The following is a 12,404-nucleotide window of genomic DNA, read 5'->3' as shown; positions in this document are numbered from 1 at the left end:
TTTGTAACTTTTGTATAGCACTACAGGGAAGTATTTTGTAATTGGTTTCCTTATTAAGGTCAAGTAGAGGTTAGATAATATTGTTTAGTAATGTTTTTTGCATGTTAACAGCAATGCCTTTTGGGATCCACAGATCATGAGTGTGAGCAGCCGTGGGGGATGCTGGACCGCAGAGCCAGTGCTGTGCTGTTGCAATAACTCTCTACTGCAGGATGTGGCCCGGGCTTATTTAAACACGAGTTGTAAATACGGGCGCTCTGTGCTGGGAGGGGGTGAGGCGGTCCGGCCCTTCCCGCGAGGCTCCCAGCAGGGGCTGTGTGCCGCGCGCCGAGGGGATGTTCCTTTTGTTTTCACTTTCTGTTAAACCCCAATAAACCGTTCACTGAAGTCGGCTCCGAGGTTCTGTGCTCGGGGGGGAGAGCCACCGCGCCGTCAGGGGGAGACGGGGAGGAGGGAGGCCACGTCTACCGCCGCGTAACGTGCGTGAGGTGCGCGGCGCTCGCCAGGCTGCCCGCGGGGAAGGGAGGGGTGTGCGCGGCAGCCCCTCAGAGCCAATGGGAGCCCGCGGAGGGCGGGGCCGGCGGCGGCCCTCGGTTCCCGTCAGCCCGTGCGCCAGGCGGCGGCGGGGCCATGTCGGTGGCGTTCGTGCCGGAGCGGCTCCGTGGGAAGACGGAGGTGAACCAGGAGACGCTGCAGCGGGTGAGTGCTGGCCGTGGGGGCCGCGGGGGCGGCGGCTGCGGCACGGGCCCTTCCGACTCGGCTGACGTAGAGCCGGCCCTGCTGGCCTTGGCTGTGGGGCGGTGTCGAGCCGCGGCGGGCCGTGACGGCGCGCTCCTGTGCCCTAGCTGCTGGAGGAGAACGACCAGCTGATCCGGTGCATCGTGGAGTACCAGAGCAAGGGCCGGGCCACCGACTGCGTGCAGTAAGTGAGCCGAGACACCGCGGGCGCCGCGCAGGCGCTGATGCCCCCCCTGTCCCGGCCTCCTCCGGGACAGCCCGAGCCCCGAGAGCTTCGCAGGCCGCACATTCCCGACAGGAGTGAAACGGTTCTCGCTCTCCAGAGCTTTCCAGTGTTGATAAAGTGCGGTTGTGCTGCCTAGGCGGCTTCCCAGAATTTGCTTTCACGGAGCTGTGAAGCGAAACCACTGCATAGAGTGAATCTTGATACCTGCTCCTTTCTGCTAAGGGTTTTGTTCTGTGCTGGTATGAGAACCAGCGCCGTTGGGTCAAGCTCTTCCCCGCCCCCGGTGAGTGAAGGACACCGAGTGGTATTTGCAGGTAGCGAGCGTCATCAGCTTGTGTCTGTGCCTGAACTGGCAACGGACCTTCAGAACCAGCAGGTTGGCAGCGCCCAGCCGGCTTTTGTGCTGGCTCTACTGTCAGGCCTGCCCAGCAGTGGAGCTGTGCCATCACCTACCCTTCGGCTGCTTCCTGGAGCTCAGCATCTTTTCAGTATTGACCACAGAAAGAACTTAACGTAGGTGTTTGCTGTCAGAGTCGGTTTGTAGCACATACCTGGTTACACAGTGCAGTTCAGTGCAGCATTCTGGGCTTTAGAACAAGAACTGGATATAGAGGTGTTTGCCCTCATTTTTTGTTATTTTCATAGTTTGCTGTTTCTTTTCTTAAGAGCAAATGTTGATCAGATTACAGAGGTGACTGTTGAAGTGTGGGTAGTTTGCTAGGAAAGAACACGTTTCCCAGATTTGTTTTTTCCTCTCACAGGTACCAGCATATCCTGCACAGAAACCTCATTTATTTAGCTACAATTGCTGATGCGACACCACCCAGCACGCAGAAGACCACAGAATGACTGCACGTACCTGGACACAAGCAGGGATGCCTTAACCATCTGTAGAACTACTTAGTTTAGAGTCCTGCTTTTATGAGCTGAGAAGGTGTGGTCTTGACAGGCAGGTAAAAGGTCATCCATGCATTTATGTTGAAAATGTGAATGTAGTTTTTAATGTAATAGTAGGCTAGCTTCTTCCCTCTTTCTGTAAGCAGAACTTAAGGGAGATCGTTATCACAGTCCTGTTTTTTTTCCCCTCTGAAAAACTACATGTAGTGTACTACTGAACAGAGCCTGGTGGTCAGGACAGTGCTACCACAGGGGCCTTTGGAGGCCCTATGCAATCTTACAAAGCAGCGGCTTTCATGACAGTAACAGGGAAGCATTTAACTGGATAACTTCTACCTCCAACACAACACAGCCAGTCATTTATTGCCGTAGATGCAAGCAGAAGACTGTTTTGTACCTTGTACTGTAAGAACTTAATAAATTAAAGATGTTCTTTGTAAATTATAATGTATTTCTGGATTCATGTAACACATTAACAAAGGAGCAGCTAAGTGATGTGAAGCAGAAATGTTAATGTCTCTAGGAAGGGTGAGATTGTTGCATAATGTGGCAGTGGGGTGCAAGGGAGAAATGGAGCCTTTATTCCAGTGAGAGAAGGCTGTGTGTTTGCCCTAGTTGTGTCAAGGCTTTTCCTTTTTGCTTGAAATGCTCTGTACTGTAGACTCTGTAAACAAGTAAATTCTTGCATAATTACAATGGACTTGTATGCTTCCTGCGTGTTTGGTCCGCTGTACGCTTGGGTACTCTCACCCAGGAAGAGCACAGCTTGCACACCTCAGGTAGATTCTGCATTTCAGTGGCGTGACAGACATAAGGTAAACTTAACAGTCTGTCTTAGCTAGGAGAAGTTTACAATTTGCTCACTACAAGTTGTTTACTCTGATTCCTAAAAGCTCAAGTAACACAGTATGTTAATGTTCATTAGCACTGCTTGTTCAAAGACACTGTTAAGGCATTTTCTGTATCATGTTCTTCAGTGCATTCTACTTGAAAAGGTAGCCTTAAAGATGCTTCAAATTGTACAGTGCATAAAGTTCATTTTTATATGATTGAGTCAGTAAGTAGGCAGTTGACAATTTTCAAACTGTTAAATAATCCCATCTTAATGAAATAAGATCTTTGTTTACAAACCAAAATTACAGTTTAAGGTGCTGCTCATTTTCAGCAAGGTGCATATTTTAAACAGGTATGACCTATTAAATGTATACCTTTAATAAAGCAAATAGTTTACTTTTACAGAAGCTTTAAAATACAAAATGTACAATTCTAGTTCAGAAGCATTAGCTATTCACAAGAAGCACTGCAATAAGGGTAAGTTAACTAAGCACCAAACCCTTGCACTTGGCAGTGTAAGTGAAGTTTAATGGCAAGACTCATTTGCCAAGTGCAACAATTCTTAAAATTACCAGTGTTCAGAATGATGGAAGCAAAGGACAGAGTAGCACCTATGTGGTCAAAATGCAGACAGACTTGCTTTGTTTTCGCAATTCACTTCTGTAGGTCCAGAAACTTGCCAGCATTTGTCACTGTGACCAAACTGCAAAAACTATAGCAATAATTTTGGCACTTGTTAGAAAAGGTTCAAAATTAAGTGTTTTCATTAACTTCCATTTTGGTCTTAGTATGAATAACCAGTAACTACAACCAAATTTAGGGTTTAATATTAGCTCTAAATGACAAGGTTTAGGAAACTCAAAACCATTCATCAAGTTAAATAACCACTAGCATTTTCAGCAGAGGGTTTTCAAAATCATAGTAGTACAGACCATAAACAATTTACAGACAGAAGCCACACTGATTGTGCAAAGCACATTACTGTAAAAAGTCTATGTACAGCAAACAAATCTTTGTAAACATGGTAAGTATGAAGTTTCAGAAAACATGGTGACAATATCATAAATACAGGCAACATTGGCATCCTCAAACAGCACAAAAGGTAACAATCAGGGCCTGCAAATACAGCCCATCACCGAACAAACAGAAAAGGTGGATGGGTTTTAAATACCCACATGTTTAATAGTTTTAGTGTTGTGTATACTTTCTATAATGTATTTTTTTGGTATCTTTATATATAGATGTACTTAGTTTGTAAAACCAAAACCAAAAAATGTGCTTTATCTCCATTGAAAAATTATGTTGTTAGAACTAATAATCCATTTTACTAGTAGTTAACATATTAGAATGATATGACTTAAGAAAAATATAAAAATAAGATTAATACTGTCAAAACTCTTATACCAGAAAATATTGTGGTTTTTAGACTCTTTCAAAGATGAAATATGAAAATTTAAATAAGCTCTAACTATATAAAGAATCTTCTGTAATCTCAATTAATATACAGTGGGATAGCTATACATATATTTACCATTGTTCTTCAATTTTTAAGCACCAGTCACTCTCACAGATCCACTTTGGTTGGAAGATTTTTCCTAATTCCACAGGTTCACTTAATGGCACATATTGACTGCTAATAATTACTTTATCCTTTAAAAAAAAATAATGTTTTTTTAACTAACTTCTACCCTACGTTTCAGTTTAGTATCTTCTGAGCCAGCTCACAATTTTTAATCAACTGTAGCATCTGAAATAAGACTTTCAATATATGCAAGTAGTCTTTTCAGCTGTACTTTCGCACGCTTAACAAGCACTGTGTGATATGCCTTTGGCCAAATGAAGCAGTAAGAAACTGTGTATCTGTTTGAAAACCAGTGTCTTATTATCCACACAGATGCCATCTACTTTAAGCAGCTCAGGTAACATTTGTGACACAAGCTTGAGTGGTTCTGTTGCGGATCTTTACTTAAGAGTAAGGGAACTACCACAAAACTCAATTTCACAATGTTTCTGCAACAGGCTCACCATGAACACGCTTGTGTGGCATTTAAAAAGAGCTGCCCACAGGCCATTTACGGAGAATTCAAAAGGCTTTACAGCTTGGCTGTTATAAATTTAAACACTGTGTTGAGCAGAGTGACCACTATATATTTGCTTCAACATACTCAATGTGTTTCAGTAAGATGTTTAACTAGAAATCTATATGAAAAATAGCTATAAAATACAGTGTTTCTTGTATGGTAGTCCTTCAGCAGTTCTTAAAAAAAAAAAAAGTAAATTTTGAAAGTAAAGGCAATATACACGTTTTTAAAAGCATTTCTACATCACAGTTTTGGGCTGCTTCATATACATCAAACAAACATATTGGCCATGTTTGCTCAGCACTGTAAATCAGAATTCAAGAGTTTGCATATCTCACCCAACCCCCCTTCAGTTCCGTATTTAATGAGATAAACAGGATACAGCCAATACACACTTGTGAAACAAAGTACAGGTAATTTCTGTTTGGCCCTGTGCTGCATTTCCCAACGTGAGAAGCAGTCAGTACTGATGCAGGTAAGATGGTCTGCGTTCGTGCTTCACTGGGAAAGATTTAAAGCCCTTATTCATCTGTTTGTGCTGGGAAGCTTGCTGTGATTGCTGCTGCTGCTGCGCATAGGCAAAGTTAGAGGAAAGTCCTGCTGCTGGAGCACAGTCGTTGGCTGCTGCCCACATGGGTGACTGCAGGATCTGCATCGTGTCGCTCCACTGGCTGACAGGGCTGCTCATGGGATACAAAGATGCACTCTGACCAGGTAGCGTGTTCGCGACAGAGGCTGTATGCTGCCAGGGTGCCTTGGGAGGCCAGGTCTTGGTCTTATTATCCTGAGAAAACATTAGTTGGGTTTGGGATTTGTGGGGTTTTGGTTTGGGTTGTTTTTTTTTTTGCTTGTTTTGTTTTTTTTTCCTATAACAAAACACTTTGTGACAATACTTAACACATCACACTATCATCCCCCTCCTTTAGACATTTTCAGGAGATAAAGTTATGTTTGAAAGCAGAATTGATACATAGATACAGCACTCTCGAGTCTTAAAGTACCTCCGTATTGAAAAACCTTTTTATTTACTTCACATTTGCTTTACACATAGTAGTCCTGTTCCAAGTCAAAGTTTCTAGCAAGACAGGTAATAAATCTAGCGGTACTTGTTTTCTCTGCACAAACAATTAAAATTGACTGTGTTCCCTCTTAGCTTAACTTGAATTGTTAGTATTTAAACCCAGTAACTTTGATAAAAGCATCTAGTACTACTTATGTGCTGATGGTCTGGGTTTTAGCCAAGCTGTCTGGAGATACAGATGCTAATGTAGCTCTCCTAGTGTGAACCACCCCTAAATGCAAATGGGAAAAATGACTAAGCAAAGCCGTTCTTAGCTTACCTGGTTACGGTCATCTGCTGCAGAAAGAAGAGGTGGTGATGGTAGTGTGCTAGGTTCCTGTTCGCCACTGCTGTGTTTTCTGCCCAGAAAGACAGTAACATTTACTTTATTAATTTACTGTTTAAATGAGTCATCCCCATTAATCTGCCACTGGCGCATACCTTTCTGCAGCTTCATTCTGTCATCCCTGACACAGCCTAGAATGTGTACTGACATTTAGTCTTGTTTCAAGTCTGCTCAGTGCAGGTAGGAGAAGCAAAGCAGAAAGAAATTCATTACTGAACACTGTCAGAGGCTTGACAGTGCAGTAGTTCTTTGAGCTACAGCTTCAGCAACACGTACACGTATTTCTAAAAGTGAAAGGAAGATGCGCTAGGCTTTTGCCCACTTTGAAGAAATCTGACTAAGAAATAAATTGCCTTTTTTTTTCTATCTGCTCTTGTTTTTTGTGGGTTTGGGGTTTTAATTTGGTTTGCTTTCTTTAATTTATTTTTTCTGAAATAACTTTACAGACAAGACAAAATAAACAGCTGAGCAAGTGAAACATCTGCTGAAGCATAGTGAAATAGTGAATTTACTGAAGAACAAGTGTTCTACCTTTGGTTAAAATCTGTGACCTAATACCTAATACCAAATAGAAGCCTTTCACATGCGCATTCTGCAAAATCTGCTTGGTTTTGGGTTTTGGTTGTTTTGAGTTGGGGTATGTTTGTTCTAAACTGCACTCAGTTTGGAAAGCCAATTCAAAGATGATCTCTAATGCATCTAGTTCACAAAGAACTGGCATCCATCCAAAGTAGATTCTCTTGTAAGAAGGAAAGTGTCCGTTCTTTTCTAGACGTGCTGACAACTGGCTATTTGCACAGCTAGTAAAATAATGCAACATGGGAACGTTAAAGTCAGATACACTGTACACGGACGAATATCATCAGTGTAGTACACACATGGACATTGCTATATCTTCATCTAATTAGCAGGGATTCCTTTTGTGTGAATTCATTTGTGTGAAATGAAATTATCGCAAAAAGAACTCTTATGAAGCAATACATGTTTATATCATTTTGCTCACCTTCTCTGCTTTACTGCAGCAACAAGGTCTGGCCCTGAGAACATGGAGAACAAACTGTCTCCATTAGCTGAAGAGGTCTCATCACTTGAGCTGGCCGAGTCTCCTTGAGTACCAGACCAACTATTTGTTACATCACTGCAAGACAAAGAGTTGTGTTAGCCTTTGTATTTGTAGTGCCTGGTCCAGACTGTAAGCCCTGCAGAGTTATGCTGAATCTTAGTCACTGGTGATACCTCACAGCACAAAGACATTTCAGTACTTTGTAAAATCTGTAAAATTAAATTTGTAATACAAATAGCTCTCACTTACTCCTAAGTAAGGACAAATGGGCAGAGAATCTTGAAATGCTTCTGTTGTGATAAGTAAGAGATTAAGAACTACTAATATACTCGCTGTAAGGTACCTGCCATATAGTATAGCAAAACTGAGTGGCTAGAATCTGGAAAGCTGAATTCAGTCAGGTACTACAACTTCAACAGCATCACTTTTCATCAAAACTAGGTCTCAAAGGTTTTCAAAATGCTGAAATAAGACAATTCTGAATAAATCTGTGCTATAAATTCCTTATTTCCTCTGTTCAAGTCAAAGTCAGTATACATTCCACTGTAAAGGAGACATCAAACAAATGTCAGTGCCTCATATCAGCAAAGCAGGAAAGGCTCAGATTTCTCAGCATAATGAAGTGCAGCTTTCACAGATGCAGCAGTAATTGGAAAAAAACACCCAACAATCCCATATTCTGCCAAGTTTGTGAGTAAACAGACTCACATACAACACAAATGCATAACCTTCCAAGTCTTACCCTTCTGTGAAATACTCTGGAAAGGGCCAGGTTTTATGAGGATCATCAGGGAGAGGCCAGTTGCTACGTGTGTTGCTTGGGCGACGGACATGCTGTGCTTGCCTTTTCTGTTGCATAGCCTGGTTGACTCCAGCAACATAGCGGGCAAATTCTGGGTCAGAGCCAACTGAACAAAAGAAACCAAGAAATCAGTTGCTGACATTCAGCTATTTCTACTGCAGTTATCTCCCTCACTTAATCCTTTAGGCCTGACCGTATCCCACCAACAGAAAGTAATTACCTCACAGATAACAAATGCCACACAAGAGTTGATACCTCTTCATGGAGCAAAGACACATCCATACATACTGAATAATCTCACATGGAAGTACATGTGCCCCTTACCTTCCACCAGTGAAACAGTATTTGTCACTATGATCAAGCACATACACTGAAAGGTGCAACATCCCATTGGCAGATGCCAATGTAATTAAAGCCTGTACATCTACCTGAGCTCAGAGAGAAGGAACATACCAATTACTGTAGTTGATTCCAGACTGCAATATGATTTCCAGCTATGCTGTGACCTTGCTTACTCTGAGAAATCAGAATCTCATATTGAACATATTAGAACATACAGCCCACAAATTGCCTGCTTCCTACAAGGACTAGACAGCAAGTTCAACACCATTCTGATCCTGACCTCCAAGATATTTCAGAGTAACATTGATGTATACAGAGAACAAAGCAGTAATTCTTAAAAATTCTTCCATTCTTAAAAGGCTGTATGCGTCCCAAGCATCTGACAAGTGATCAGCATGATCTTGACCAGACAGCAAAAGCCTTAATGCCAAAGTGGTTTAAATGCTCAACTGATCACAGCCAGTTAATTGTTGTATTAAAAAGAACACTGTTGTGAGTCAGTGTAATTGAGTTTCCACAGCTTCTTTTTCTTTTTGCCTTTCTCCCCACTCCTCCCCTGAGGGAAAACTTTGCAATCTGACTGGATCTATGGAAAATGTCTAGACTACACGCACAGTAATTGCAGCAGGAAGTGCAGAGCTGTTGGCTTGCTGGTCTCAGTTTTAAATTAAGAGTGGAGACTGAAGAACATTCACCAAGCATGCACAGCTCAAAGCAGAAAATCAGTCTTTCATATGATGGCTTCTCTACACCAAATTTAGCATTCAGGAGAACAGTTTCCTCATTTTCACCTGGCACATCCAGAAAACAGCCCCACAGTGTTTTTGTTGGGTGCAAATTCAAATGACAGTGAAGAAAATAACTTTGCTTCTACACATTCTTTGTTATGTGAGCAAGGAACAGAGCTATCTGACAGCTGTCAGAACCAAATATTCCCACAAATTATAAAAGTACTGCAGAACATTTCTGGTCACTGCCGAAAGCCATTGACATGAAAGGCCATCAATTTCTAAAATTCTTTATTATCAGACTTGCACCTGAAAAGAAACACCATTTTCGGGCTCTAGAAGTATTTATCAAAAAAAGTAGTGCCATTTGTTTCAAATGAGAAATGTACAAAGTCCCAAGAAAGTCTGGAAATGAACAAGTGTTTTGTGTTTTAAAGCTTTCTGTGCTGCACTAACTACAGCTTAAATTGAAAACGCCTGCATCACAGTTCAACTTGGCAGGTTACATGCAGAAAAGTTGTATTTCCAATGGAAAAGTCTACTCGATTGGAAGTTTTTGTTTGGTTTTTTAAACCCCAGACCTGTGGAAAATACTGTCTACTTATCAATTCTACTGTAGGAACGTATGTCTTAATCGACAGCACCATTTATCAACTTGAGTAAGTCACCCTTCCAAATTACCACTTTCAAAGTCCTTGGTATTCACCATATCCATCCAATGGAACAAGTAGTTTTATGAAAATCAAAAGAAAAATCTCACAGAAATATAACAAATTCAAAGCGCTAGAAATGCCAGTCCTTTCTATATATGTATTTGGCACTTGGTGAAAATAATTTTATCCTTAAGTGTTGTAATCTTCCCTAAGTATATAGCATAAGTACATTTAAATAAGATGACGCTAATTCAGACTTGAAATTGTTAAGAAGCTTTTGATAACGTAACTACACTGCCTATTTTTGCTTTATAAACTTGTCCTGGGTTCAGCTGGGACAGTTATTTTTAATCCTTAGGAGCTGGTACAGTGCTGTGTTTCAGCTTTAGTCTAAGAACAGCTAATAACACACTGATGTTTTAGATGTCGCTAAGTGGGAGAGCGTACTTCAAAGACCCAAAAGGGTATCAATGGGCTTTTGGTGTTGCTGCGTTGGAGACAGAGGAAATTGAGCAGCTGTCCACCTTGCCTGGTGCCTCAGAGGATCCTTCTGTTGTGGGGTTGCTGAAGGTCAAAGAACAACAAGCGCCAATTGCGACCACAACAGTGCACTGGCGGCAATATCGCACCAACCGAGACTCCCTGATTCCCATCCATCAGCTGATCCGTAGACTGGAGAGTCAGGGAGTGATCAGCAGGACCCGCTCACCCTTCAATAGCCCCATATGGCCAGTGCAAAAGTCTAATGGAGAATGGACACTAACAGTAGACTATCGTGGCCTGAATGAAGTCACACCACCATTGAGTGCTGCCGTACCGGACATGCTAGAACTTCAGTATGAACTAGAGTCAAAGGCAGCCAAGTGGTATGCCACGATTGATGTTGCCAATGCATTTTTCTCAATCCCTTTGGCAGCAGAGTGCAGGCCACAGTTCGCTTTTACTTGGAGGGGTGTCCAGTTCACTTGGAACCGACTGCCCCAGGGGTGGAAACACAGCCCTACCATTTGCCACGGACTGATCCAGACTGCACTGGAACAGGGGCAAGCTCCTGAACACCTGCAATACACTGATGAGATTGTTGTGTGGGGTGATATAGGGGAAGAAGTCTTTGAGAAAGGGAGGAAAATAATCCAAATCCTGCTGAAAGCTGGTTTTGCTATAAAGTGGAGTAAGGTCAAGGGACCTACACAGGAGATTCAATCTGGGGGAATGAAATGGCAAGATGGATGTAGACAGATCCCCACAGATGGGATCAACAAGGTGACAGCAATGTCTCCACCCACTAATAAGAAAGAAACACAAGCTTACTTGGGTGCTGTGGGGTTCTGGAGAATGCACGTCCCAAATTACAGTTCGATTGTAAGCCCTCTCTGCCATGGAACATGGAAGAAGAATGATTTTAAATGGGGCCCTGAGCAACAACAAGCCTTTGAGCAAATTAAATGAGAGATAGCTCATGCAGTGGCCCTTGGACCTGTCCAGACCGGGCCAGATGTGACAAATGTGCTCTACACCACAGCTGGGGAGAACGGTCCTACCTGGAGCCTCCAGCACAAAGCTCCAGGGAAGACTTGAGGTCAACCCCTCGGCTTTTGGAGTCGGGGATACAAAGGATCTGAGGCCAGCTATACCGCAACTGAGAAAGAGACACTGGCAGCCTATGAAGGGGTTCGAGCTGCTTCGGAAGTGACTGGCACTGAAGCACAGCTCCTCCTGGCAACCCGGTTGCCCGTGCAGGGCTGGATGTTCAAAGGCAGGGTCTCCTCTACACATCATGCAACCGATGGTACATGGAGTAAGTGGGCTGCACTAATTACACAGCGAGCTCGAACAGGAAATCCCAGTCATCCAGGCATTCTAGAAGTCATCATGGACTGGCCAGAGGGCAAAGATTTCGGAATGTCACCAGAGGAGGAGGTGATGCGTGCTGAAGAGGCCCCACCATAGAATAAACTGTCAGAAAGTGAAAAGCAATATGCCTTGTTTACTGATGGGTCCTGCCTTATTGTGGGAAAGCATCGGAGACGGAAGACAGCTGTATGACAATGACAAGCTGCAGAAACTGCTGCAGGAGAGGGTGAATCGAATCCGTTTGCCGAGGTGAAAGCCATCCAGCTGGCCTTGGACACTGCTGAAGGAGAAAAGTGGCCAGTACTTTATACTGACTCATGGATGGTGGCAAATGCCCTGTGGGGTGATTGCAGCAATGGAAGCAGAGCAACTGGCAACGCAGAGGTAAACCCATCTGGGCTGCTGCACTGTGGAAAGACATTGCTGCCAGGGTGCAGAACCTGGTGGTGAAGGTACGCCGTGTAGATGCCCATGTACCCAAGAGTCAGGCCACTGAGGAACACCAGAACAACCAACAAGTGGATAAAGCGGCTAAGATTGAAGCGGCTCAGATGGACTTAGATTGGCAACATAAGGGTGAATTATTTTTGGCCCGGTGGGCCCATGACACTTCAGGCCATCAGGGCAGAGATGCAACATATGGATGGGCTCGTGATGGAGGGGTGGACTTAACAAGGGACACTATTGCCAAGGTTATTCATGACTGTGAATTAAGCAAGCCAAGTGCTTAAAGCCTCTTCGGTATGGAGGACGATGGCTGGAGTATAAATATGGGGAGGC

At 43.3% G+C, this 12,404-nt stretch overlaps 2 protein-coding genes across 6 annotated transcripts in view; one reads left to right on the top strand and one right to left on the bottom strand.

Annotated features, from left to right (window-relative positions):
- The first annotated feature begins 542 nt into the window (after positions 1–542).
- Positions 543–2,557, top strand: LOC133271973 (SS18-like protein 2). The gene is made up of 3 exons (XM_061458523.1): positions 543–699; positions 846–922; positions 1,726–2,557. The coding sequence occupies exons 1-3, from the start codon at positions 631–633 to the stop codon at positions 1,811–1,813; spliced, it is 234 nt and encodes a 77-aa protein (XP_061314507.1). The 5' UTR covers positions 543–630; the 3' UTR covers positions 1,814–2,557.
- A 2,265-nt stretch (positions 2,558–4,822) lies between these two features.
- Positions 4,823–12,404, bottom strand: part of GARRE1 (granule associated Rac and RHOG effector 1) — a 63,207-nt gene continuing 55,625 nt past the window's right edge. For all 5 annotated transcript variants that reach the window (XM_061458499.1, XM_061458498.1, XM_061458496.1 and 2 more), the window contains exons 11-14: positions 7,988–8,153; positions 7,186–7,320; positions 6,117–6,195; positions 4,823–5,560 (exon numbers count right to left, since the gene is read on the bottom strand). In XM_061458499.1, the coding sequence (XP_061314483.1) occupies positions 5,237–5,560; positions 6,117–6,195; positions 7,186–7,320; positions 7,988–8,153 (704 nt within the window). In that variant the 3' untranslated portion in view covers positions 4,823–5,236. The remainder of the gene's footprint in view (positions 5,561–6,116; positions 6,196–7,185; positions 7,321–7,987; positions 8,154–12,404) is intronic.

Source organism: Pezoporus flaviventris, unplaced genomic scaffold, assembly GCF_033815535.1.
Source record: "Pezoporus flaviventris isolate CSIRO_AGI_PZ_B2104156 unplaced genomic scaffold, CSIRO_AGI_Pfla_v1 ptg000027l, whole genome shotgun sequence".
In the NCBI taxonomy this organism is placed as follows: domain Eukaryota; kingdom Metazoa; phylum Chordata; class Aves; order Psittaciformes; family Psittacidae; genus Pezoporus; species Pezoporus flaviventris.
This window is presented reverse-complemented; position numbering and strand designations above follow the sequence as displayed.

Excerpts from the sequence above, each read along its gene's own strand:
- LOC133271973 (XM_061458523.1), top strand. The coding sequence starts at position 631 with ATGTCGGTGGCGTTCGTGCCGGAGCGGCTCCGTGGGAAGACGGAGGTG. Across the intron at positions 700-845 it reads ACCAGGAGACGCTGCAGCGG|CTGCTGGAGGAGAACGACCA; the intron begins GTGAGTGCTGGC and ends CCTGTGCCCTAG. Across the intron at positions 923-1,725 it reads CGGGCCACCGACTGCGTGCA|GTACCAGCATATCCTGCACA; the intron begins GTAAGTGAGCCG and ends TTCCTCTCACAG.